Source organism: Poecilia mexicana, unplaced genomic scaffold, assembly GCF_051168715.1.
Source record: "Poecilia mexicana isolate PSO_F unplaced genomic scaffold, ASM5116871v1 scaffold_14, whole genome shotgun sequence".
NCBI lineage: Eukaryota > Metazoa > Chordata > Actinopteri > Cyprinodontiformes > Poeciliidae > Poecilia > Poecilia mexicana.
Genome location: NW_028263383.1, coordinates 24,924,545 through 24,952,219, shown reverse-complemented (window position 1 = coordinate 24,952,219; position 27,675 = coordinate 24,924,545). Strand labels below are relative to the sequence as shown.

General features: G+C 45.5%; 1 protein-coding gene across 1 annotated transcript; it reads right to left on the bottom strand.

Annotated features, from left to right (window-relative positions):
- Positions 1–753: 753 nt before the first annotated feature.
- nup98 (nucleoporin 98 and 96 precursor) lies at positions 754–18,023 on the bottom strand. The gene is made up of 35 exons (XM_015003495.2): positions 17,864–18,023; positions 16,054–16,163; positions 15,540–15,635; positions 14,733–14,918; positions 14,528–14,667; positions 14,268–14,375; positions 13,757–13,937; positions 13,520–13,677; positions 13,309–13,446; positions 12,394–12,529; positions 12,231–12,323; positions 11,972–12,109; positions 11,764–11,897; positions 11,496–11,683; positions 11,295–11,414; positions 10,414–10,591; positions 9,923–10,031; positions 9,728–9,841; positions 9,500–9,638; positions 8,476–8,653; positions 8,233–8,394; positions 7,118–7,333; positions 6,084–6,216; positions 5,782–6,017; positions 5,520–5,704; positions 5,026–5,291; positions 4,684–4,944; positions 4,419–4,576; positions 4,207–4,347; positions 3,992–4,137; positions 3,024–3,245; positions 2,525–2,766; positions 2,302–2,456; positions 1,695–1,812; positions 754–1,600 (listed from the first exon to the last, which is right to left on the bottom strand). Exons 2-35 carry the CDS (start codon positions 16,130–16,132, stop codon positions 1,401–1,403), a joined length of 5,454 nt encoding a protein of 1,817 aa, XP_014858981.2. The 5' UTR covers positions 16,133–16,163; positions 17,864–18,023; the 3' UTR covers positions 754–1,400.
- Positions 18,024–27,675: the final 9,652 nt, after the last annotated feature.

The window sequence follows — 27,675 nt, the reverse complement described above, 5'->3', positions numbered from 1 at the left end:
CTCTGGCCTCTGATCGTTCTGGTGTTTGTGTTCAGGTGACCAAACTTGAAAAACAATGGGGGAAAAAACTGAGCTCGATCCTGGAGGAACTAACAGATTATCAGTACAAGCGGATGCTGACGTATCTAAACAAAATCCCCGAGCAGAAGAAGAGCAAAAGACCCAGAGGTGAAATGGCTCAAATCATCATCCAGCACTACGGGCTGGAGAAGTCCATCAAAGAAATCAACAAGAATGTGCTTCATATCTGCAAGGGGGATCGTAAGATCCAGGACCTGCTGCAGCCCATGCTGAGGAAACTAGAAGTTGTGAAGACTCTGAAGAAAAAGACAGAAAACGGTGAGTTCAGAAACGGTTCATTCAGAAAAACGAGATTTTACCTGACTGAATAAAAATCAGAGCAGTATAAATACCCGCTATAAGTTAGCATAGCAGCAGATAATGATGGCGGATAAACCCGCTGTGGGCCCGGTTCTCCTCGTTTCCCTCATCAGAGAGCAGGATGGAGAAGGACAACGTTCAGAAACAGATTTTCACACTTCCTGGTTCCTGCACACATGTCACAGAGCTAACCAATCAACACTGATGCTGAGTGAACTTATCATAGTTACAACTCATTACATCAATTCATATCAAATATCCACACGTGTGTTTCCGTTTGGAGTTTATTTTATTCACTAACATTATTTTTTATTAAAAATTTACAACCAAATGTTTGAGTTGATTCTTTAAAGGAAATAAACTCATTGGACATTTTATTTATTTCTACTTCAACTTTATTAAAAATATGATCAACGAAGCAGCAGAAAACACACACACTGACACACACAGACACACACACAGCAGAGTCCATCCGTGTAACCATGGCAACCACAGACAGGGTCGTTAAATGGCAACAAACTTTCAATAAAGAAGCTCGGTTCTTTGACACAGAGTTCTGGTGTTTCCTGGTCGGTTCTGAGCGGCGTATCGGATCAGAACCATGAGGGGAAACTTTAGAGCTTCAACAGGAAAACCTAAAAAAATAGAACCTCTGAGTTTAAAGAGCCTCTGATCGCGTCAGGCGACGCCGTTTCATAATTGATCCATTTCATTCACACATCCGGATCCAACAGAACCAATAATCCATTCAGGGTTTAAACCTGACTTTAAATTCCTGCTGGTTCTGATCCATTTGGGTCTCTCTTGATGTGTCAATGTTCTGATTTTATTTTGAAATCCTGTAGGAAGAAACTTCCTGTGAGAGAAGAAAATCTAATCAACTCGTCTCCAGGTTTTTCTGTCCAGTTTTGAGTTGTCTGAACTTCCCAATGAGCCGGTTTCATCCCAGCCTGACGATCAGAACCGGAGTTCTGATGGCGTCGGGTCCAACCTGGGACTCGGAGCGTTTCCTGTCCGGGTCACTGGCTGACGACGAGCTGCCGCAGGTAGGACTGGGTCAGGCCGCGCAGCTCCTCCAGAGCGTAATCCTCCGGCATGGGCAGTCGGCTGATGTGCGGCGCCAACTGGGCCAGCGGGATGCTGAGCGGGTCTGCGGCGCCGTCGCCCTGCTGCAGACTCAGGACGGCCCGCAGGATGTTCGCCACACGCTTCGCCATCTCTGCAGAGGGGGAAGGGTGGAGCTTAGATCAGAGGGAATGACCCTGAAACTTCAGAGCAGCGTGAGCTGTGATTGGCCGGCTCCCGGCCTTCACCTGATTGGGCGAGGTGGTCCCTGGCGGTCCGGCAGGGCAGCAGCTCAATGCGGCCGCAGAGCGACGTCACGTCAGAGTAGAGCCGCTCCAGCTGGTAGCCGGCGCCGGAGCTGTCCATCTGGGACAGCAGAACCACGTTAGACACAAACAATCCTCAACGGTTACCCCGACAACGCCGATACAGGTTATTATAGTTTAGCAGAATTACCAAAAATCAGCAACCGAGCTCAAACGATTATTGAAATGTCAACTAATTTAGTAACGGACTGACGGTTAACTGGACAAACTGACTAAAGCCACACAGAGCAGCCAGGAAGCAGAAACTGAACAAACCATTTTGAATTAAGCATTAAAAATTAAATTTAGTAATTCAGTCATCGATCGATCAATCGATGACTGAATGAGTCGTTAGCGGCAGCTGTTATCACCGCTCAGAGTTCAACATCCTGGATGTTTTCAGTATTTCTTCATCTTACATCATTTCTGCTGTTTGCAGTTTTAGTTTGTCTTTAAATGAACTTTATAAAGTTCACAAACTGATCCACTTCACTGCCACATCAGAGTGAAGTCGTTTCTGTTAACGGTACCAGGCCAGAACCGAACCGACCTGCTGGATGTCCTGCAGGGACTTGATGACCCGGATGTAGTCCAGGTAGACTCTGCCAGCCGTGTCCCAGTCCTGGATGCTGGCGCTGTGTTCTGGTACCGCCAGGCCCTCCAGGAACTCCAGCAGGTAGTCGTGGTTGTCGTTGACGATGCAGTCTGCGGGAGAAACGGGTCGAGTCACGTGACGTGGCGTGAGCTGGACTGGTCCAGCGTGCGGAGCATACCTGAGGCCAGGTGTTGGATCAGCAGCCGGTGGCACTGGTTCCAGTGTCCGGCCCGGTACAGGTGCAGGGCCTGGCGGTGGCGGTCCCCGTCCCGCTGGGCCCGGACCGCCTTGGCCTCGTGGATCCAGCTCTCCGGAACCAGGAGCCTGTCAGTCAGGAAGCGCTCCCTGCGGGCCGACTCCTCCGTCTCCAGCAGGGGGCAGTGCAGCGCCAGCAGCTCCCTGACGGCACGCTCCCGCTGCCTGCAGAGAAGAAGAAACTTGATTGTACAGCAGCCACAGGAAACTCGTAATGCATTAGACATGCTGCAGCTTATTGTTCACATCTGGACACTGAAGAGGACGGAGCCCTGTGGAACTCCGCAGGAGATTTTATTCAGCTTAGATTTATCGTCCCCTTTGGACATTAAAGGTTTCAGCTGAGCATTATGGCAGAAATACCAGCCCAGTTCTGTGATTGGGATGGTAAGAGCGGGTCCAGACCCAGTTCTGGTTCTGACCTGTGGTCGGGGAGGTGCAGCAGGATGAAGACGGCCAGGTGCCAGAGGCCAGCGCTCTCCAGCTGGGCAGCGTAGGCGGCGTGGACGAGGCCCTGCCGCGGTGCGGCCAGGTGGGTGTAGCGCAGCGCCTGCAGTACACCCCACAGGTGCCAGCTGAGCCGGTAGTCCAGGCGCCGCCAGGTGACGGTGAGCGGGTCGAGCAGCGGCTGCAGGCCGTACAGTCTGCAGGAGGAAACGGGTCAACAGAACCGGATTGTTACAGGAACAGTACTATGGGGTTTCCAGGAAATTTATTTCCTTACTGAAGTCCCTGAAATTGGGCCACTGTCTCTTTAAGAAACTCCTGCTCCCTCTGAAGCTCCGCCTCCAGGAAGTTATCCAAACATAGCTCCTCTATTAACCCTTTAACATTTTTACCAGCGTTGCTCTGAGCAGAAGCTCAGCAGATGTTTGCTAATGGCTGCTGGCTAGTCTGAAGGAGCTGAGTGGGGGAGGAGCTAAGTCCACCTGGGCATTTTGGACAGCTGAATGGTTGATTAAAGGATTTCTCAAACATGATACCGGCCCTTTAACAGGAACTGCAGGTCAAACCGATCAGGTGATCTGAGTAACACAGATCAGGTTTTAAATAATCGACTTTAAACCGTTTAAATGGAAAAGGTACAACCTGATTCAGGTGGTTCTACTGACTCAGGGGTGTCAAACTCCAGTCCTCAACCGCTGTCCTGCAGTTTTTAGATGTGCCACAGGTACAAAACACTGGAATGAAATGGCTTAATTGCCACCTCCTTGTGTAGATAAGTTCTCCAGAGCTTTGCTGATAACCTAATTATTTTATTCAGGTGTGGTGCAGCAGGGGTACATCTAAAAGTTGCAGGGCTGTGGCCCTCCAGGACTGGAGTTTGACAACTGTGTACTAACTGGTTCAGTGCAGTGAGTCAGAACCGGTTCTGGTGCCTCAGGTTTACCTGTCGCTGTAGAGCTTCAGCAGGTGGAAGCAGAGGTCGAGCAGCGGCCGCTCAGGCTCCTCCTCCTCCTCCTCCTGTAGGGGTGGTGACCCCTCCAGGTACGGCGGCAGCGGCATGCAGGCATACCTGCCAGCCTCTTTGGAGCCCTGAAGGGGGCAACAGAACCATCAGAGCAGTTCTGACCCGGCAGAGAGGCGGGTCTGGCCGGGACTCACCTGGAAAGCGGCTTCGTAGGCGGCCAGGGCGTCGGCCACGGAGGCGGTGGGTGGCAGCAGGTACCACAGGTGGACGGCCAGGCAGCGCTTCCAGTCTAGCTCTGAGCAGACATTCACTGCCAACCCGGACGACTGCCACACCTGCAGAGATGGAACCATTCAGAATCGGAACCGGGCAGCAGGTAGGACAGCTCCGGGCCAACAAAACCCACCGGCTTCCCGGCCAGCAGGGCGAAGATCCGCAGCCGCTCCTCGCTCAGGTGGAGGTCAGTCTGCGTCCGGCTCCAGTCGGCCAGCTGCAGGTCCAACAGCTGACGGCAGACCCTTGATCCAGAGGCCTGCGACAGCAGCAGGGCCAGGCGGTGGTCACCTAAATGCACACATCGCCATGGTTACACGTTTATATCTCCAGTTTAAATTCACTATCAGGTTCTGCCGGTCTCCATCAGAACCCGAGGTTCTGTCCGCTCCACTAACCTTCCCTCTGGGCAAGTTGACACGCCTCGCTGACGCGGCGGCCCGTCAAGTAGCTGAACAGCGCCTCCGTGTGGCGGCCCTTCCCCGCCAGTGCCACTTCCTCCTCCACCCTGCGGGCGGCGCCGCAGGCCAGCCAGTCGGAGAAGGCGCGGCGGCGCTGCAGCTGCTGCTGGTAGTCGTCGAGTGGGCCGGCGTCCGGGTCCGGCTGGCCCCACAGGGCCTCACACAGCGTCCAGACCTCGGCCCAGTGGCCCAGGATGGCTGTGGGACGGACAGGACAGGTCAGGTCAGGTCAGGGACGGAGCGCGGAGACAAACCGTCCATCACCGAACCAGAACTCACGGTCTGCATCGCCGCGCTCTGCGCTCAGCTCCCTGATCCACTCGGCGTAGTCATGCAGCGCCGCCACACCAGGCCGCGGCTCCACCAGCGGACAGGACGCGCCCTCAGGGACGCTGACGGTGCTGTGCTTCAGGCTGATCTCCAGGGGGCGCTGCAGCACGGCATGCCGCTCCTCCTCCTCCTCTTCCTCAATCATCTTCGTTCCCTGAAGAGCTTCCAGCCCCACCAGCTGCTCCACCACCACCTTGTAGGGGCTCTCAGCGAGCCTGGAGACACACAGCTCAGGTTAACCTTTGACCTTAGAGAGAACCCTTTGAAATGTCCCCACTAAACTGAACCTTTCCTCTATCAGGCCCTTAAATGGTGGTTGATGGTTTAAAGAAGGAAGTCTCTTCCGGCCTGTTGGAGGAACCGCAGGTTCTAACATGTTCTTAGCTACTGCTCGCCTAGCGGACTGGGCCCGTTTTTCAGCCCGTTCAGGAGTTTTTCCTTACGGTTTGGTCCGGGCCGGTTTGTGCAGGAAGCTGAAGTCCGTCTTGGTGCGCTGCTCCTGGAGCTCTGTCTGGTCGGCGGTCTGTGTGCTGAGCCGGTTGCCGCAGTGGGCCAGGGTCCAGCCGGGACCCCAGCCCACTCTGAAGGAGCGGGTGGCGAACAGGCCGGTGTCCATCAGCAGCGCCCCCTGCAGGACAGCAGAAGAACAGGCTGTTACAGCTTCCTGCTGAAGTTTCGTGGCTCAGTCGGTGATCCAGAACCGACCTTCCCCTGAGTGACAGACTCCTTCAGAGGGACGGGGCCACCCAGCCGCCGCACCCCCACCGTCCGGATGGCGGGCTCCGGGGCCCGGGCCGGCAGCAGGAACGGGGTGGGGACTGGACTCTTCCACTGCGGAGGCCGAGGCGGGTCGGCTGCTGCTGGGGAGCCGCGGGACAGAGGAGCGTCCATGCGCTGAGGGAAGATGCCGGAGGTGAAGCGGGCCTGAAGAAGACCCCCGACTGCAGAGAGAGGAAGGTCAGAAACCAGCAGGAAGGTCTTCATCAGCGCGAGGAAGAGTTTCCTACCAGATGGACGGCCTTGAGAGCCTGGCAGGACGAGCCGAGGGGACGAGATGTCGGTGGACGCCTTGGTCGCTCTGTGAGGCTGGAACATGTCTCCGTCCTCCTCGTCCTCAGTGAACAGAGACGCCTTCATGATCTGGAAACAGAAAGTAATCCGATTACTCAGATGGATAACTGACAGAGTCGCCTCAGCACCTCTTAAGCTGAACCAAAACGAAACATTTAAAAAGGAAACAAGATTCTGGTTCTTCAACCGACTCTACGTCTGGAAACATGTCAGAAAACAGAAACAGATATAAGAATGTGTAGCTAACTTAGCTAACTTCCTGTTTCCAACAAGAACAGCTCCTGTAAAAGAAGCCAACAGCAGTTAGCTCCTTTTACAGGAATGTGGAACCATTTTATCTCGTTAGTCCTTACAGGTTTTTGCAGAAATTCACAACAGCAGATCCCAGGATTTTTCACACTAATAACTGGGTTTTATTATCAGTCTGGCGGGGCTCCAGGCTTTACTAGCCCCCCACCAGGCTATGCTTAGTTTACAGTGGAAACAGATTAAGTCAGGTTAATAGTTGAAGTACCATCCCGTCCCTTCACATGTCCGGCGTCCTCTGGCTGTTATTTCCAAATTACAATGAGAAACTCCAGAGTTTATTACACATTTTCAGTTTAAACAGTCAAAATCATTGGATTCAAGTGATGCCAACTCCCACCTGCAGGTGGCAGTATGTCCAGATATAATCCACAAATGATTTGGTGAATAATAAAAATCAAGATATTTAAGTTCCTGAATGGATGAATAAAGTTTGTGTGTAGTCTGTCTCATCTTTTTATTTCTATATATAGATTTTGATAAGAAAAAATATTGCAAAATTCCATGAAAATATTTCTCAGGTAGCCTCAGTAGATCAGTGATAATCATGAGGTTATCGTGTGTTTTCCCCATGACAGAAACTGCAGTGCTAGCTTCGTTACTGAGACGGTTTTTATTTTCCGGGTTCCTGCGGTTCTCGTCTGGAGCGGCTTGGCGGTTCTACCTGCAGCGTGTGCGGATTGATGCCCAGAGTGGACGGGATGTGGCTGCACGCCGCCGACTCATGGTCCGTCAGAGCCGCCGTCTCCATGTCGACTAGTGGCAGCTCGCTGTCCTCCTCCTCTCCTCCCAGCATGCTCTCTGTCAGGACGCCCTGCGTGATGTCGGCCATGTCGCTGTCCAGCTCCGCCACGCCGCTCGCCAAATCCACGGCGGTGGACTGGAGACAGAGACAGAAAGCGTGAGGACGGACGGAGAAACTCTGGACAGACCAAGTGAGGTCAGAGGTCAAGCGTCCATCAGATGAACCGGATCAAACCTGCAACATGTCCTCACATCGACCCGATAAGAGGATGAGATTCACTTCAGACTTAAAATAAAAAACTAAACAGAGAAACTGAAAGGATCTTTAATACTTTATTAAACAGAAAATAGAAATTACATTCATGTTAAAAAGTCGCATTAATTTCACCTTCATTTGAGAACTAACAGGAAAATAACTCGCATCCGGCCTTTAACCAGAATCAGAACCAGGAGCATCAGAAAAAGTAAAAAGGTTCTGGTTCTGATGAGAACCAGAACCGGATCGATCAGCTGAGACCCGGAGCAACACAGCCACCAACATTTAAAAATGATGAAACATCCATCAGTCAGACAGAAAATACTGATTTACAATCAGTTCATTCATTAATAAATCAAAACTTTTAAATTTCAGCTGAAAAACAAATTTATGGTTAATAAAAGCATTTATGATTGGACTGCAGTAAACATTAAACACGTCCCACCAGGCAGGTCAGGATTTAATCTCTGTTTACCCAGCAGGTAAATCTCCTGACTGGAATAAACATCCAGATTTTTATTAATACATCAGATTAAAATTTGCAAAATAATCTAAATTATTACATCTTAATTATTCTGAAGGCACATGGAGGAAAAAAGATCAGATCAAAACAAACAATACTAGTAATAATAATAATAAATAATAAAAATAATCAATGATAATAAATGTGAGTTTGCTTCTTCCGGTCTAAATCATTTTATCACCAGATTAAATGAGAAAATCTGATCAATGTGAGAGTGAGGAAGAAGAGGAATGTGGGGGGGCACAGGCTGCTCTACCTGGGCCTGCGGTGCCACCTGCTGCTGGGATGGAGGAAGCAGCTGCTGCAGCCTGGAAGCAGGAAGTGACATCATCGTCTTCAGCTTCTTGGGGTCAGTTTTGGGCGGGACCTCGTCGTCTTCGTCCGAGTCCTGGAGGCCGTATTTGGAAAAATGGCTGACCTAGAGGAGAAAGGGGGCGGAGTCAGATTCCCTGATGACCTGCGGGTTCTACCGGACTGAACCGGACGGGACCGGACCCACCTCGAACACCCAGGAGCCCGTCTCGGGTCGGTACTCCAGGAAGCGCGCGCCCTGCTTCCTGGAGGCCTTCTCCAGCCGGCCCTCGTAGTTCATGTCGGTGAGTCGCTCTGGGCTGCGGATCTGAGCGCAGGTCGTCTTATCGTTGGGCCAGACGCCGTCTAGGGTCACCTCAGCCCGCCTGCAGACAGGAAGCAGAGTCAGGACGGGAAACGCCACAAGGACTGAACCGAACCGTCTGATGAGCCGACACTAGTCACTGTCAGACTGATGCTTTGATTAGTTACATCAAGTCCATTTATCTTTCGTCTCCAGCTTCTCCGTAATTTCTGCTTCAAATGATCTGATTGGACGCTGGGAGAGACCATCGGTGTGTTCAAGTTGTGCTAAAAGGACTTAGCCTGTCAGAAAGCTATGCTAGCCTAAAATAGCACCTCAATGCTAAACATATAGCAGCTAACGCTAATGTTAGCATCTATAATCACATTTCTACAGAAGCTCCAAGAATGAGAAATTGTGGAGATGAACAGATAAAAAAACACCTTGAACCTGAAGAACACATTAATAATGATAAATAATTTTTGTTGCTAAGACTTGTGATGTGAAGCACATTGACCTGCCTTGTTGCTGAAATGTGCCATAAAAATAAACAATTAGATTTTTTTTTTTTTTAGTTCTGATGGCTGTTTAGTCAATAATTTAGCTGTAAAAAGGATTTTGATTTGAAAATGTTGCTCATTTTGTCAGTAATGTGATTAATTAAAGCTATAAGTCAACTGTATTGATAGCTTTATAAATACAGTTGATTTTAAATAATATTAAATAATGCAGTGGAACTGCATTTTTTAATATTTAAAGTAGTCCCACCTCCAGTATTAACAGATAAATCAACAGAAACCTTCAGTCTGTTGGAGTTCAAAGGTTAGCGGATGAGCTACAGATAATAGATATCTTTTTCCTACATTTGTTTCTGGATTTTTTTGGAAAGGCTTTAGAAATAAAGCGTCAGATTTAGGCTCCGCCTCACCGGTTAAGCCCCTCCCCCTCCGGCGGCTTGTTCTTGTCGTCAGGGTAAACGATGACCTCTTTGCGCCTGAAGTGGACGATCTCGTCCAGGTTCAGGCCCGTCAGGTTGACCTCTCCGGGAAAGAAGACAGAGCCATAACCTGCAAGGACCAATCAGCATCCAGCTGAGAGTCACCCAACCAATGGGATTCATTCAGGAACATTTCATCTGGGAGGATCTGGACACTACCTTTCCTGCCAACGGTGAAGTTTTCCACGACGCATTCTCCGTTCTCGTCCAGCATCTCGGCCAGGTCGTCCAGAGGGGGGATGGTGTAGTAACCCACCCGGTTCAGAACGATGCCTGGAAGCAGAGCACACGCTTAGCCCCGCCTACCCAGCAGAGGGGCTGATGGGAAACGCAGTCACAGGGACAGGCTCTGACCTGCAGGGTGAGGAGACGGTTTGGCCTCCTGCTGCTGCTCCTCCTCATCCTCCCTGTCCTCCTGCAGAGAGTCGTCACCGAAGGACGCAGAGACGTCGTCGCTGCTCAGCTGGGGGAACAAGAAAGGCAGATCTATTCACTCTAACTCTATGCTTCCTGCTCTGAGTGACATCATGCTGCTGCAGTTATCAAATAAATCTGGAGTTCAGGACATTCATGTTAAAAAAGGACAGTTTTAGGTCAACCAGCTGTTTTTCTGCATCAGCCGATACTAAAGCTCAGGTATCAGAAGTGAAACAGTGGATTGGTTGGTGGATCGGTTCATCTCTAATCTAAACAACCTGAAAAGCTGAAAATAAACCAGACGATCCTCTCAGAGATTCTCATGTTAATCAGAAGCTGATCTTTGCGTCCGGCTCCATCAGATCTGATCCAACATGTGGACCTGGGCCTGGTAACAGTGAACCAGCAGAACGGCGTGACCTGCTCACCTCCAGGCCGTTCCTGGGCTGCTTGTGCATGTTCAGGTCGCTGATGGTGTCCTGCAGGCTGGGCTGAGCGCGGCCCTGCGGGATGGGCTTGGCGATGGGGTTTACGTAGAACTGGGTGACCTCGGGGTCGTCGTCGGCCCGGCCGCTCACACCTGGAACCTCGTCGTCCTCCACTTGGCTGCAGGAAAAGAAGAAAGTTATCAGAAGTGATTCATTTTCAACCGCAACCCGCTGAGATTCAACACACAGAAAGTCTCCCTGCACTTCATGATTTATCGTTTTTCTCTATCTACCAAAAACCTGAATGATAAAAGTCCTCAGTCTGCTACTTCGGTCTTTTTTTTTAAGAATAATTTTGTTTCCAGAGACTTCACAAATCATTTTATTTGTTGTTTTATTTGTTTATTCTGGATATTTAAAATGGAGTTGAACTCCTGGAGGATCTGGGAGTTTGAACATCTGTTCTTTACTGAGGGAGGAAGACGCCTCCACCAGTCTGTCTCCCTGCATCTGATTTCAGAGTTTTATTTAAAGCACCAATCAGAACGCAGAATGAGACTGATGTCAGTGCATAGATCTATGTGAACAATCTGTGCTACGTTTAAGTCTAAAACAATTTAATGACGGTAAAGCAGACAAACCAATCAAACTCCTCCATTCTGAACTGAAACGCAACATAAAGACTCTATAAAACCCACTGATGCTGCAATATCAAAAGAAACTTGAAACTTGTCCTTACCCGTCCTGATTCAGTTTTATATCAATAAGTTCACTTAATGATCATTTACAGGTTATTATTTCATCTACAGTGAAACTGGTTCAGACAGTCTGGGTCGAGCCGGTCCTGCTGTTGGAACAGAACCTGTGGGTCGTTCCGGTACCTGTGTCCGTTCTGAGGATACTCTGAGGGCGAGGCCAGGTCGTCGCTGTCTTTGTTCAGGCTGCTGCTGCTGTACTGGCTGCTGCTCAGGTTCTTCAGAACCAGCTTCTTGATGCTCTTCCTGCGCAGAAACAACAGAACCGCGTGAGACGGACGGGTCCGACCGGCCGCGCTCCTGGTTACCATGGCGACCAGACGGCACCTGGGCACGAATGCTCCGTTGGTGAGCGACGGCTCGTCGTCGTCCAGACCGTCAAAGAGCTGCGACTTGGAGGTGCCGGACGATGTGAGCGCTTTGGGCCGGACCTTGGTGGCGGGTCGCGGCGTCAGCTTGTAGTGGGTGGGCGTGGTCAGCGCCTTCTGGGCCGTCGGATTGGTCGGCTTCAGACGCTGGAACCAGAAATCAGATCACAGATCAAATGTAAGGAGGAAGTGGTCGTCCTGGCGACCATGATGCCACCGCCGCTCACCTCCTCTTTCTTCTTGGGGTCGCTCAGTGGGTTCCTGAAGAGCGGTGAGTCACCGTACGGCGAGTAGGCCAGCACGTTGAGCTGCTGCTGCAGTATGGCCTGCTGGGCGGCGTTGGCGTTCGGGTCAGTCAGCGCTGAAACCGGAAACAGATCTATAGAGCGTGTGGACGGCTGGGGAAACGGGTCGGATCCGGAACCGGCGGCTCACCGACGGGCTGCTGTGTGGCCCCAAAGCCCAGGCTGCTGCTGCCGCCGCTGAAGCCGCCGGTGCCGAAGCCTCCCAGGGTTCCCGGCGCCATGCCCGGCTTGTTCTGGGTGTTTCCAAACAGAGTGGTCCCCGTTCCGACTGCGGGACAAATGGCACAGATCAGCTGCACAGACCCAATCAGAACATCTCAACATTCAATCAGCAAATATTTCATCTGTAGAGATTCGTATTCCAGAGCAGTTCTGCTCCGGGTCGGTACCCGTCGCAAAGTTAGCTCCCAGTCCGGTTCCCAATCCACCAGTGGCTAATTTGTTACCAAAGAGTCCTGCTCCAGCCGGGCTCGCTCCAAAACCTGGAGGCAGAGACAGGGAGTTAGGAGGAGGAAGGATCCGGAGCGGGTCGGCAGAACCCTGGACGCTCACCGAAAGTGGAGGTGTTGGTTCCGGTCCCCAGAGTCAGAGCGGGCTTGTTCCCAAAGAGTCCGGTGTTGGTGCCAAACGACGAAGCGCTGGTGGTGGCGGTTCCGAACCCGGTGGGTTTGTTCCCGAACAGACTGGGCTGGAAGAGGACAGAAACAGAACCATCAGCAGGAAGGAGACAGATCTGAGAGCATAGATCTATGTGAACAAAAAAACAACATGGCGCCCGCGGTTCGTCTGCACTACAGTTTCATTGTTTTTTTTATTCGTTTGTATTGACTGTATTTATTGAGTAAATTTGTGTGGTTAAATCATTTAGTTTGTTTTTATCAGGATGAATTGAGCATTTTCCAGGAACAACATTTACAGAAATAATTCATGTAGATTGTTCATACCAAATAAATTTAATCTTAAATCTCACTCACTATCTGTGTTCTGGCAGCGCTTGGCTCTGCATTTGTGCTTCAACTTTATAAAGTTGATGTAAATGAACCACAGCAGGAGCCAATCAGACGTTTTCATCCACAGTATTCATTGTAAACAGTCGATCGGCTTCGATAAATAACCAATCACAACCAGCAAAGCAAGGAATTACTAAACAAAACGGATGAATTAAGGAAAATATGAGAAAACTTAATCCCAGAGGATATTTATAATACTCAGTGAAGCATACCAATATGCTGACTCCTCGTTGTCCATTTCAGGTTAGATTTACTTTGCTCTGAAATGTGACCAGCGTTATATAGATACCGACAAATAAATTAAGATTTAATTGAAATGTAAAAAATATATTAATAGTATTTTATTGTTTGTCTTTTGTAGACGATATCTGGTGTAGTTTGGTCACAACCATCAGAATCAGCTCACTCTGCCCGGTCGTTGGTGGATTAAAAGCGGTTTTTGGGTCGTGACCCGTACCTGTGTGCCAACGGTTCCAAAGCCAGCGTTCGACTGGCCAAACAGCCCAGAACCGGTCCCAAATCCGGTGGCGGTGCTGGTCTGGGTGGTTCCGAACAATCCGCCCGGCTGAGAGGCCGCCGTGCTGCCGAACAAACCCTGGGGAGACGGCCACAGGTCAAAGGTCGAGCAGAGTAAGGCAGTGAAGGTGTGCTGGACACTGAGCTCTCACCATGGTGTTGGTGTTGGGCTGGCCCATGGTGTTGGTGTTGCCAAAGTTGAAGCTCTGGGTGGTGGTAGTGCCGCCAAACGGCTTGAAGAGGCTGCTGGCCTGCTGCTGGTTCTGCTGGCCAAACAGGCTGCTGGTGCTGGTTCCGAAGGATCCGGTGGCTGTGAGGGGATAGAAGCAGGCAGCGTCTCTGGACTGAACCATTTCCTAAACAGAACCAGAACCCGACTGAGGACTCACCGGGTCCAAACGTGGACTTATTGGCCCCGAAGTTGAAGTTGGAGTTGGAGGCGGTGGCGCCAAAGAGTCCGGTGGAGGCGCTGGAGGTGGGGGTGGCCCCGCCAAACAGGCCGCCGGCGCCGGGCGCCATGGGGTTAGTGGGGCCCTTCCTGCCCGCCTGGTAATCCTCCAGCCTCAGCTCCTGCACACGATGGAGACCAGGAGAAAACTCAGAAGATCATTACAACAGGAAAAGATGCAGGTTCCCAGCATGGAGCAACGATCCGACAGGATTCATCAGAACCGCCAGCAGAACCACATTCAGTTCTCCAGAGCGGCACCGATCCAGAGTCAGCAGCTCCAACTCAGAAACCGTCCTGGTCTGAATGCAACAAACCAACCAATCAGCTCCTCTGATTGTCACCAAATCACTTCCTGCTCCGCTTTCTCCCCAGAATCACGTCGATGCAGAACCAAAACTCTGACTTAGAAATTAAACTGATTTCATGTAACAGGCTGCAGCCACACACACCTCCAGAGACTTGTTCTCGTACTCCTTCATGGCGGTGATGCACTGATGTTTGGTGTTGATGCTCGTGGTCACGCCGGCTTTCACCATCGTGTCGCTTCCTGTTGGAGGCTGCACAGATTTCAGACGGAGGTTAAAACGGTTACCATGGCACCAAGCGGCCATTTTACCTTCTGTCCTGATCTAAAACATGAAAGTAATCAGAAACTGGAGCAGAGCAGCCATGATGCGCTTCCTGCTGGCCCCGCCTCCTGAACACTCACGTTGAACTTCACTGTGGTTCCTGGCTGCTGATTGGCTGCGAAGCCGGAGCCTCCGAACAGCGAGCTGGAGGCGCCGAATGGATTGGTGGTGGTGTTGGTGGAGCCGAACAGACCGCCGCTACTGGTGCTGGTCCCAAAGCCTGAGGGAAGAGTTTTCATCAGAACCTGTCAAAACCCGGCCGCCGCCGCGCCACAGGACACTCACTGCTAAAGGAAGTGGGCTTGTTGGCGCCGAACGCATTGCTCTGCTGGGAGAAGAGGCCACCGCTGGTTCCAGTCCCGGTGTTTCCAAACAGGCTGGTGGACGTCCCAGTGGCGGCGCCGAACCCGAACCCGGTACTGGTGGAGGAAGTCGCCGGCTGGCTGAAGGTGCTGGACCCAAACAGACCGCCTGAGGGGGCGGGACCAAAAACACAGCCGGGTCAAACCAACCCGACTCAGAACTCTGCACCTCTGTCAGAGCTGAGACACAAACTCAAGCTGCTCTGAGGATTCACAACCAGTTCAGGAATTCCTCAAGTTTTCATTTGCTTTTTAACCCATTTCTGATATTGTACAAAAAGGTTTCAGTGGCCAAATAAAAAAAAATCTGCAGAATGTGGAGATTTTGTATCTGATTAATCAATCAGCAGAATGACCTGAATAATCATCAGAAGCTCTAATTTATTAAGATGAACTCAACTGAAATATTTGAATTTAATTTCAGATTTTTGGGAAACCAGTTAACATGAAGCTGATTTTAAAAATGTCAAGATTCGTAATTAAAAATAAATGATAAACGCTTCTACTGTAATTTTGATAATTGCTTTCAGTTTCAGTGTCATTTGTGTTTCTATTAATTAAATGAATGGAAAGCTTCAAAAAATCACAGAATTATAAGATTTTCCAGCAGCATCCAGACATCAGAGCTTCTCATTAAAACACCAATATCTTCCCATCAGTCAAACACAGACAGGTTCTACTTCAGGTTCTGGTCGAACTCAGAAGCAAAGAGAAAGACGGAGGAACCAACCAGGTTTGTTCTGCGTGGAGCCAAACAATCCTCCGGTGTTGGTGGTCGCCCCGAATGCCGACGTCCCAAAACCTCCTGCTGCACCGAAACCCGTGTCTGTTTGGAGAGGAAGAGGGCAGAGGAGAAAATCCTGATAAAAACCCCGACACATCCCGATAAAACCTGAAGCATCCAGATAAACTGGATCAGCAGCATTCAGGTCTGGACATAAAAACACCTTGGCATTTTTGTCAGGGAGCTACACGGTTCCTTTGGAAACCCAGAGCTGCAGCATGTTAAGCAGGATTTAGCGCCACCTTCTGGTAGAGGAAGAGCTGTAGCTGCTGTTAATGGACTCAGCAGAAAACAGCTGCTGACTGATTAACAACCAGCAGGAAGGGAAGAGAGGAGCTGATTTTATCAATAATAACATGATCTGGAGGCAATCAGGTTGAGACCCTCCATGTGGGATCCAATCAGGACGATCTACTGTGAGCCACTGTTGGTTTGATCTAATGATGAAGAGACAACTTACTCTGCTGGCCGAAGGCAGAAGAGGAGCCGAAGCCGCCCGTCCCACCGCCAAATGGAGTCCCAAACGAATTGTTGAACATCCTGACCTTCTAGCAGGAACTCATAGATCTTCTGTTGAGACAAACATCAAAACGCAACATTCATACTCAAATCTAGCTTTTACTAACAAATACATCTTTAAAGAAAACAAAGTTGAAATTAACAAGACTTAAAAATCTCCTGAAGTCTTCAGAAATTGTTTCTCTTCTGGACTTTATGATCACCGTTGACCTGATCCAGTTCTTCTCCATCCAGCAGATTTAATGGACTAAATATACATTCATGATTAAATCTGATTCTTTGCTCAGATCTCCTTTAACTCTGCTGTTTCCCTAAAGTTCAGAGGTTAACTGTATTTACAAAGTACCTTTTAAAAAGTTACAAATTGTGTTAGAATAAAAACAAACAGAAAATGATAAGATAAAAACGCCTCCAGGAGCCAGATTATCTGGTTAGGCTGACCTCATGATCCAATATGGCCGCTCCTCGCATCAACAGAAGAGCGGCCATATAAATAAATATATATTTATATGAGAATAAAATATTTCTCAAACATTCGTTAAAAAAAAAAGAATCAAAGAAACAATCCAGGAATGTCTGTGATGAGGGAAAAACATAAAATATAACATTCAAAACAAGTAAATTTGACATAAGACCCACTTCAAAGGGAAATTTTGTTTATAGAGATAATAATCTATTTTAGTTATGGTTTGGTTTTGTGTGGTTTTTATTTATTAATATTGGTTGTTCTGTTTTATTAGTAATATTTAAAATATCTTCCAGTTCCACTGCTGTCTTAGCAGAATTAAAGTTTGTTGGCATTTCACAGGACAAACTTACATCATTATCCACATATCACTTGAAAATGTTCTCAAAAAACAACAATTTTACAGTTCATCACAATAATTACGGTTCATCATCATGACAGGCCAATTTACAACCGACTGGAGACTCAAACGTGTAAAAAGGTTCCTCCAATAATGCGCAACATTATAATCATCTCTGATTCAGGCTTTGAAGCTCAGAAACACTTCTTAGCTGGGAAACAATTTGTTTGTGTTTAATTTTCGGTACGGGCCTCCACTGACCCGAACAATCGGGAAACCGACCCGGATTTCAGTGCTTTGCAGAGGCCGGAGCGACACGGTGTTGATGGTTTCAGTCAACATCATTATCAAGATGTTCTGAAAGTCTTGATAATGACTTGAAGTGAATCTAACGAGGCAAAGACCATCAGAAAGTCCAGAAAAAGTCTTTAAAATCATAAAAGAACCTCTGATGTAAGAAATAAAAATATGATAAACTTGCATCAGAAAGACCTGCAGGTCCTTCAGGGATGGAGGACGCCCGATGACATCCTCCAGCTCCAGCTGCGACTCTCCAGGCTGAACTGCGAGCTTTAGTTTGCTCCTTGAAGCGGAAACTAACCTAAGTTGTTGACATGTTTTGACTAGTTGTCAGATCACTCAACTAGTTGCAGCTGGGTGAGACCGGATCAGCTAATGTAGCTGTAGCTCATAAACACGTTTGGTATATCCGCCACCTCTCACTTCAGATCAGAAATTATTGTTTCAATAACCCATTATCACAGAAAAACACTAATGGCGCTCTTACATATAACGCTACTGCTGCTTCTTGGTTTTACAGGTGCGACACATTTTAAAACTAAATGCGCTACGCTAACGTTAGCTAACCAGATCAATGCTAACGGCATTAGCAACACGGGAGAGAGTAAAGTGTAGAAAAACAACTAATGTTTGGCTAATAGTTACCTGGGCCGAAACCGCCGCGACAGTTCGGTCTGCCGCCCGAACCTCCTCCGGCAGAGATTGTGATATGGAGTGAGGAGAGCTCTCCGTCAGAACTTTGAGTCTCTAAACACCAAGGAGCGGCTAGCTCCGTCAACGAGGAGGGAAAACGGCTCAGCAGACGTTGCTACGCACTTTCATACGCGATGACGTCGAAGGAGCGCTTTCCTAATTACGAAAACAAGAACGCTAAACGCATACATTTCACCGTAATATTATTTTCAGAACAATATTTGGTTGCGAAACAAATATTTTATCCCTAATTACGTTTATTTTTCATGTTTTAAAGAAGATTAGACTTTTCAGAATGTTGATGACGGACTCTGTATTCTCTTCAGTGACGGTTCTAGAACAAATTTATCAGGGGGCCAGGATGGGGTAGAGTTTTTTCATGAAGGCAAAGAATAACAAAATGAAATGAACAGGTCATTAAAATTTGGGCTCTTTTTCACAACATTTGGCAGGTTTTTAGGAAGTGTTGATAGGAAAATTTATTTGAAATATTGTCACTGTATGGCAGAAAAGCCCAAAACTTGTATATTTTAATAAAAATGCCATGTCCTCGCAATGATTTTATTTTATTTTATTTATTTTTGAAATGTCTGTCAAACATGACATCATGTTTAACAGTCATTAATGATCAAGTGTCTTTATGTAGTAGTATTGTAAAATGGAAATCAAACTGAGCTTAAACATTTAATTTCCCTTTGGGATCAATAAAAGACTTTTGATTTTGAATTTGAACATCTTTTGGGCTGCAACTATCAGTCAGATCTAGCAACCCTGAAGAGCAGTCAAATAACATACTGTAGAAAAATGTAATAGCTTTAACAGATATGTAAAAGCATATTTTTTCTATGGAACTTACAAACTGAAGCTTTAAGGGTCTGATGTAACATTATAACTTTAAATGCCATGTTTTCATCACTTGCAAGTGTACAATCAAATAACAGAAATAAAGGCTTTCAAGCTTTTATTAGCTTGAATACAAGATTGTTTCACTTAGTAGAAAATCACTGTGGGTTGTGCTTAACCCCTGCGCCACCACAGCACAACCCCTTTTAGGTGAGGGTTAATCACGTTTTAACTTAAGCACTATGTGTTGACAACACTGAGTTGTGATTCCGTTCTGTACCCAGATTCACTAGCGGAACAAGTCAGCGTTGGGCCGGGGGGCGGGGCTAATTACCGGGCCCCTAACGAATCACCAGGCCCCTGACGTTTATCGCCTGCGCTACCAGAAACTGTTGAGCGAGGGGGGTGGGGAGGTTGGTCTGCGTTTTTTGTTTGATCTTTACCCAGGAAACACATCGGCTAAACCGTGAGTGAAACGGTCACTGGGACTGACTAGTATATATTCCATTGAGGGAAAGTAACTTTAACATTAAATAAACCTTTCTCAACAGGCGGTAGACTTTCTCAGTCTATAATCAGACATTTAAGCGATTTGAAATCGCACCCGGGGCTGGGGGTGTGAGAGGAGGGGAAGGGGTGTGGCAAAAGAGCTGACATTGATCAGTCGTTGATCAGACATTAGCATTTCATTCATTAGATTTCAACCACAAAACAACATTGATTCAATGACACAATTTTAATGTTGGTTACTTGGCTGGAGGTGGATGGTTGTTTGATGGTTGATCAAATATCAGTTGTTGACCTCAACCATTCTGACTATAATTCAATGTTGATTTACCATTGTGTGCAATCTGGGCAGTTTGTTGGATCCCTCATCACCTCCTCATCTCCTCCCAAGCCTCCCCCACCCAGCCACTCCCCCCAACCTTCTCCTCTTTACCCCCTCTCATCCCTTCTTCCCTCCCCCTCCTTGAGCTCTGGGTCAGAACATTTTATTACTAGGTGGGGGTTAATCATGTTTCAAATTAAGCACTACATGTTGAGAACAGTGGGTTGTGATTCCTTTCTGTACATTTTCTTACTTGTCTGTAAATATTATTACTGACTGTGCATAATGTGTTGACACAAGTCTGTACTAGGAGTTGTATAGTCCACCTCCCCGTTTTTACACTAGTGGTTTGTCCCAACCAAAAAGCCACTTTGCTGCTGGCTTGTTTGCTACCGGCTTCTGAATTGAATTCTCCTCTGAGCACTTTTATGGTAAGTTTTTCAATATTACTTTGATCTTAAATGTGTTTATTGAAAAATAAGGGCATTGTTTTGTGCCCATAGTAATCCTGGTTATTTTGGGGCAAAATGGATATTTTTAATAATTGAGGTCATGTCTCCTTTTGTATTATTTTCATCCTACCCACCACTCCAGGCCTAAGTATGAAATCCTGTGAGATTTTGTGGGATTTGAGTTTTTAAAATAGGGCGGGGACTATTGTTTGGTCTGGGAGAGCATGTGGTGGACAAGGAAGTGTAAGGCTGGCTGCTCCAGTTGGGCTTTAAATTGTTGTGATAGTAATCACTTGTTTTTAACTTTTTATTATGATGTGCTTAGGGACGTGCTTAGATGTGCCTCTGTACCAGAACAGCTGAGTTAGATGATTGCATGACCATCTGCAGCCATCAAGAAGTGCAGAAGGTTATTAATCATCCACAGATTCAATCCAGGTGAGGCAGAAGGGAAACACTTTAAACATGTAAGGCAGGTGAAACACTGAACTAAACCTGCTAATGACTGATTCAGTCTGTTGATCCTTGGATTGGTAGCTGGTTAATTTGAATTGGATTATTGTTACTTGTGTGGGATCTTTATCAACATATAGACACTTTCTAAGGAATTTAATCAACTTATTTGGAAATATTTGTAGTTGATGGAAGATTGAACCAGCTATTTGATGGAAGTTAATTCTGTATTAATTATAATTTTTCCAACTACACTATAAATCACCTTTTGTTCTATTTATTTGTCTCTGGTGTGTTAAATAAACCTGATCCTCCCTGAGTTTTATCTTTAGGTTTTCTGATAAACAGCCCTGTATTTTAAATATTGATTTAATATCAATATCATAAATCCTACACTATACTGCAACTTAATGGGTAAATGTAGTTGTATATGTAAACATTAAGATAAATATTAATTAATGAAAGATTAATTAAGATATTAATTTAACAGTGAGTGTACATGGGGAACTATATGGTTTGTATTTGTTCTCAGACCTGTAACCAGTACAGTGTTTAATCTTTCAATGTCTTTCAGAACTTTTCAAATGTTTATCATCTTTCTAATCGGCACCTTCCTCACTTTTATTTTTTTCAGCTGTTGCTCTGCAGTTTGACCAAAAGCTGACTCTTGAGGACTGCAGCAAAACTGTCAAGTGGCTTCATTACGCACCAGAACGAGAGGAAGACATCGCAAGGAATCAAAGTGACGCCAACCAGAGTCAAACTGGGGTTTCCACAACTTGTACTGTTTTTCTACTTCATACAGTACAAAGCTTAACCTCATGGACTCTGTTCTTCTGTGGACAACATACTGTTGTTTTGACAGTCAAAAAGGAATCAAATATGTTTAAAGATCTGTCCCTCTTTTCTTAAATAAAATGTTATATCAAACCCATGTTGTCATTTTTAACCTTTTGTACACCGTTTACCCATCATCTGCCAATAATATAGTGTGTTTAACACCAGTGAAGAAACTTTTAGTGGCATGTTATGATGTAGACCTATCAGACCTAAAATGTACATAAATCCTTACCTTTCATTCAATATAAAATCAACCCAAATCTGCATGTACATCCACAGTCAAATTAGTGTTGAATCAGTTAGGAATCAACACAAATCTGCATGCAGATCCATGTTCAGATGATGGTTGAATCACCATTGATTCCTAACTGATTCAATGTAATATCAACACAAATAGGCATGTAAGTTGACATACAGATGATGGTTGAATCAACATTGATATGTCAGTAATGGTTGAAACCCTAACGTTGATTCAACATACAAGTCACCGACCACTTTCAATGTCGGCGTTCAACGTTGATTCAATGTTTCTGGTTGACATTGATTCAATGTTGTTTCAATCATTCTGTGCTATCTGGGAATGTACCATTGTAGCTGGTATGCCAACCGTCACAAGTCAGCATAGACATAATATGTTATGCCTATGCTGACCACTCTCAGTCTCATACCTTACTTGGAAACGGGACCATTGCATTCTGGAAGTTAAAGGGGCACTATTTCCTATATTATTCGCTGTCTCCCGTTTTTATTTTCTTTTGAAATCTGTGATATATCTTCATATTCAGGAAGGAGTTTCGGTCTCAGCATGTATTTGAACTTCCCTCTTTTATTTACTTTAGCACAGCTCACAGTTTTTAACAAATTCTGTAGCTTTTTTCAGAGACAGATAATCTCTGAAAAAATAATCATCTAACCCTCATGGGTGATCAGAATCGGAAGGAAAAAATCTGATCGGCACATCTCTAGTTTTTACTAAATAAAGTTGTCAAACTAAAGATGAAAATAGTAAAAGAGTTTCGTTGATCTTAATACAATGAGCTAAATGACATGGATGATTAAAATAAAGGTGCAGATACTATATTTGTACACAGCTAAATAGAAAACAACATAAAGAACTGTAATGTACTTGTACTTGGCTGTACAACACTTAAAACGTGTTAAATGACAAAAGAAATTGATACAAACAGATTGAAGTATTTTATTGATTGTGTGTTTTTATGCAGTGACATCTCAGCTGAACTGATGGTGTCCTGTTAAAATACAACAAACAAAGGGATAATATAAGTGTGATGCCCACTGATGTGTGCCCACAAAAGTGGAAATAAAAGGGCATCAATTTCTTTAAATGTTTTTGGAGTTAATGACGATGGGTGCAGTAACAGTGTTTCACCGGTAGGTGGCGCATGGGGATTCTGAGCTGCCGGGGTTGCTCTGCCGTTTCTCATAAGTAACACACAGACTGCGTCTCCCGTGTGCTCACTTAAATGCTGTTTTTCAGGTGAGGACAGAGCTTAAAGAGCTCTGGTCGGGGGCCGGATTTCCGGCTTTTGACCAAACGGTCCGCCTCAACCAAACTGTAGTCTCCGGGCTAGACCGGAACGTGTCGGCGGCGACACGTCTAAATTTGCAGTACCGTAATTCCGCCACACGTAGCGCTATCTGAAAAATTCCAACGGCTTCTGAAAGGGGAGACGTTGCACTTTCCAGCCAATGGGCTCTTTGCACCTCAGCTTCCGCGTTCGGGTTAAAGCGGCTCGATTGTTTCCGATCCAATAAAAATATCATTTACATTAGGTGCTTGCAGTGCTTGGCCAAGTCAGCTGGAGAAAGGTTTTAAGATGTTCGCCTCGTTATACATTCACTGACACGAAGGTGAGTTTTGCAATATTCTCGGACATTGTTCTTGTAAAAATGTGCTATTTAAGTATCTAAACATTCTAATGGACAATGTATTTATCTTATTTTCAAGTATATTATGTGTGTTTATTGTCGTTAGTGTCAGAGACTAACGGGGAGGTTACGGTTCGGACTTTTTACTTCCGAAGCCTGACGGAGCTCAACAAGCCTCATAGCTTAACAGTAGCGCAGCTCTGGTGTCAGAGATCTGGTTCAGCTGTTCAGGTTCAAAGCTGCTGCTTTTAGAAAAATATCACCGTGTTGCTTCATGTCTCCGTGTTATTTCGTTTTATTACCTTTGCATGTTTCTTGTTCAGAGCTCAGATAGGACGGTGTTTACAGCAGTACAGGCGGATCAGTTGCTCGGCTGTCTGACTCTGGTCTGCTCTCTGGTTCCCATAAACTCGCTCTTTCAGGCTGAATATAGAAGTGATTCCATGGAAATAACTCAGGGAGGCTCCTTTATTTACCATCCGTATCCCCGGTAGTTTTAGGCTGATCCGGAGTGAAGTGAAGGCTGCAAACTTTGCTGTGCGGCGTTAGCTGGTAGCGACAGATATTTACAAGCCATCTTCTTAATTCAGGATCGCTTGGAAATTAATGAAAACTTAAAAGCCCATTATATTAGGAAGACAACAATGTTAATAGTATTGTTTTTTTGCATCTGAAATACAACTTAAGTCTTTTCTACCAGTCATGGTAACTCAAAGCCGGGAAAAAGTGAGCCACATTAGCTCCTGGAGATGTGACGTCAACGCCATAGGTGCAAAGAGCCCATATCGGGTTAATACGGCAACTTCACAGCTGCAGCTGCAGAGAGTGTAATTAATCTGGGGGGCACTCGTTTCATTCGTTTACTCGTGCACGGTAAATTGCAAAATAACTTGGTGGATATTGAAAGTTCCGGTTATGGATACATGGGTAAGTATATCATCTCACAGGACATTTAAAGAACTACTTACAATTAAAATAAAGAAGATTTATTTAGTCAGACGTTTGAAACTTGGGCGTAAAGAGCTCCGTCTGGGGCAAGACTTCCAAGCAAAGCAAGCATTGGACCAAACGGCCTGCCTCAACTAAACTGTAGATAATAGACAAAGATGTCTGCCAATCAGAACTATAGCTCCCGTGTTCTTTACCAATGACTGTAAAACGTTTTGTAGAAAAGAAGTGCATGCGTTCGGTTAAATCAAATGCGATATGAAAGAAGATGGAGTTTGTCTCACCTGGTAAAGAAACATGTTTACTTGAGAAAGGAATTAAAAACAGGTGGCGCTGGGCATGGCTAGAGGAAAGGGGACAAGACGGGAAGCTGGCGGAAATTTTTACAAAAGGGGGGCGCTGGGATTTCTTTGGGGGGCGTTTGGTCGAAGGTAAACTTTACACCTTATATGCACAACAATACCAGTTTAGACTTTGAGCAACTTCCTAAAACTGTATCGTGTAACATTAGATCATGCTTGGCTGCAATTGTATCGATGGCAGCTCTTCTTCTATTCAGTGTTTGTAGCTTGTAGCTCCGCTCCTGCTACTAGTAGCTACACTGCATCAGGTCAGCGTTACACCGGCTGATGACGGTGCTGTGATTAACTTTGTCTGGTGTCTGATTTTCAAATATTTTATGTTTTATTGAGGATTTTTGTACATATGTTTTGGCAGTTCTGTGATCATGTCAAAGCAGCAACTTATATTAAAAAGTGTTTTATTTCTGTCTGGATGCTGCCCGCTTCCATGGAGGACAACAGAAAATCGCTCTTATAAACATGTAATTACTAAAATCACGATACCCTAACTTTGTATCCCTCTGAAAAATGAACCCATTTAAATAAAGAAATCCCTCCATGGTGATACCACGATAGAGAGCGTTCATTTTATAGCGTTAACACCGGAGCTGTAAGTGGTCCGGTATGAAACGGGGGTGATAGAACAACGGTACCACAGCACTTTTAAATTTCAATAATCAGAATACCGAAATTGTTTCTGTTGTTTTAAAAGGTTTATGTCAGTCTGCCTTTTCCCCATCGATACGCCCTGCACATTAGGGGGTAAAAAAAAAAACGACGCGCACATTGGGCAAAACTCTGAAACAGGAGAAGCGGGACATAAAACGGAGTGACGAACTAGATGTGAATTTTGGCATAAAAACAGAGAATCTGACGCTGAACAGTGAAAAATCAACGCATGATGTGAAACATATGATGATTAGGAGGTGCAGCAGGTGATGAGTGAAGATTACTGATGGTGAGCGTCAATAAATGATAAAATAAATCTAGCAACAGGAAATAAACTAAAGTGGATAGCAATAAACCAAGAGAGGATAATAGTAATCAAAGGAAACTAAATGGAAATGAATGAAGAAGAAAATGCAAGAATAAACTAAGAAACTAAAGTAAATACAGAGAAATAAACTTGTATGGCAAGACCTTTCGAGCAATACTTAATACAGAGGACTGTATGGAAAGAATAAACAGACACTATTTCCAGATAAAAGGTAAAATAATATTGTTGAAATGCCATGGGTTTGTTGAGACCACATCTAATACTGAGAATAAATATATCTTACAGACCATAACAGTAAATAACTTATCACTTATTTATGTTTTTAATAAGATTTGATATATTTATTTCTTCAATATTATTTTTCATGTCAGTGTTAATGTCATGAGGCTCCATGACACTTTCAATTTGACTCATGATTTGATTAAGAACCAGATTTGTTCTTTGTAATTTCTGTCCAAGAAAACTAATAATCTATAAATCAATAGATAGGTCTATATAAAGATATAATCCATGTTTCTGTCTCATATTTGTATGACATTAAAAGGACCTTTTGTTTTTCCACTGAAAGCTCTGGTTTGCACAGTAAATGTCATGTGGGTGAAATTTTATGGATGATACTCTGATGTCCCATTCTCCTGAAGGCAGCACAGAGCTGCACCACCAGAAACCGACAGAAACACTGAAGAGAAGAAGAGCTATGATTAATGTAGTTACAGTTCTATCCATGTTTTAATGTTGCAGAGCTCAGTCGCTTTGCAAATAGATCAATGTTTAAACTGGCATGTTGTTCATCTTTTATCTGGTCATTTTGTGGAATATTTAACAACTAGAAAATGACAAAGAACAAGAATGGGAGGCGGTGAGGGACCTGGATAAAGGCTGGGGGGCGCGGGCCCAAAATGGTTGAGAAACTGATTTGGTTGGTAATGTTGCATGTTCTAAATGACTTGCAAAAACATTGACTGAAAGGACTCTTATTTAATGTTCAGGGATTTTTGCCTGTAAGGCTAACTGTTAGGGCACAGACATTTTACATTTTGTTTTGAGTTGAAATGTACAGAAGTCTTATTTAAGTTTGAATGTTTAGCTTGTTAATTGTATTGTTAGAAGCAATTGTTTTCACTATTCAAAGACACTTTTTATTAAACTGTGGCAATAGCAACGCTACAGTTAATTTCTATCATAACTATAAGTTTCAGGCTCAGAATTTTCTTTTACTTTAAGACCTGGGTGAAGATAACCCTCAATGTTTATGTTAACATAGTACTTTATTATTTTATACTGTTTGGGGAATGTTTGGGAAAATGTATTAATGTGTTGAGAGAGATAGGACGGGCTTTGTTGTGTTTCGGAGCCAGCAGCGGCTGGAGGAGGTAGTCAGCAGACCGTGATGCTAGTGCGTTAGCACACTGTAGCGGCGGGAAAGAGCTGTTTTCAGGTTCCATGGTTTGTTTGTATTCTGGACAGTTTTGGGAGGTTTAAGCAGTGATTTAGTGCATTCACTTTAAGTGGTTTGTGTTCAAAGGTATTTACGCCAGTGCAGTAGCTTGATATACATGCCCATGAAATGAATTGAAGGTATATGTTACCATCCATGGAATTGTGACGAAATATGTTTATGATTGAATATGTCTAAATAGACTATAAATACAGTGAATTGCTGAACTGTGAACTGGGATGTATTGATGGTGGGATGAGCTGGTTTGTTAATAAATAAGTTGAGAAATTGGAGTAACACACAGACTGCGTCTCCCGTGTGCTCACTTAAATGCTGTTTTTCAGCTTCATCATCTGCTGCTAACGGGTCCGGAACCCTGGTACCCGTTACATAAGTATTGTGATTGTTTGACATGTTTGAAGGCTTTGTGTGGGTGTGGCTTAACTCTGTCTCTTCCTCTGCAGGGTGTTCAGGCTAAAAGATTACCTGGGGGCCTGAACACCTTTTAAGGTTACGGAAGAGACCAAAGCAGATGGAAGAGGGGGAGCAATAGAGCTATGCACTTTATAAATTTAATGTTGAATTAATATTTTTATCGATAGAGATGTGTTTTTAGAGATGCTTAAAACGAATAGCATTTGGTAATGTATATTATTCTGAAGATTTGGTTATTTTGTCAAAGTTTGTTTGTGTGTATGTATTTTGTTTTACCCTGTTTCTTGGTGGGTTTGTT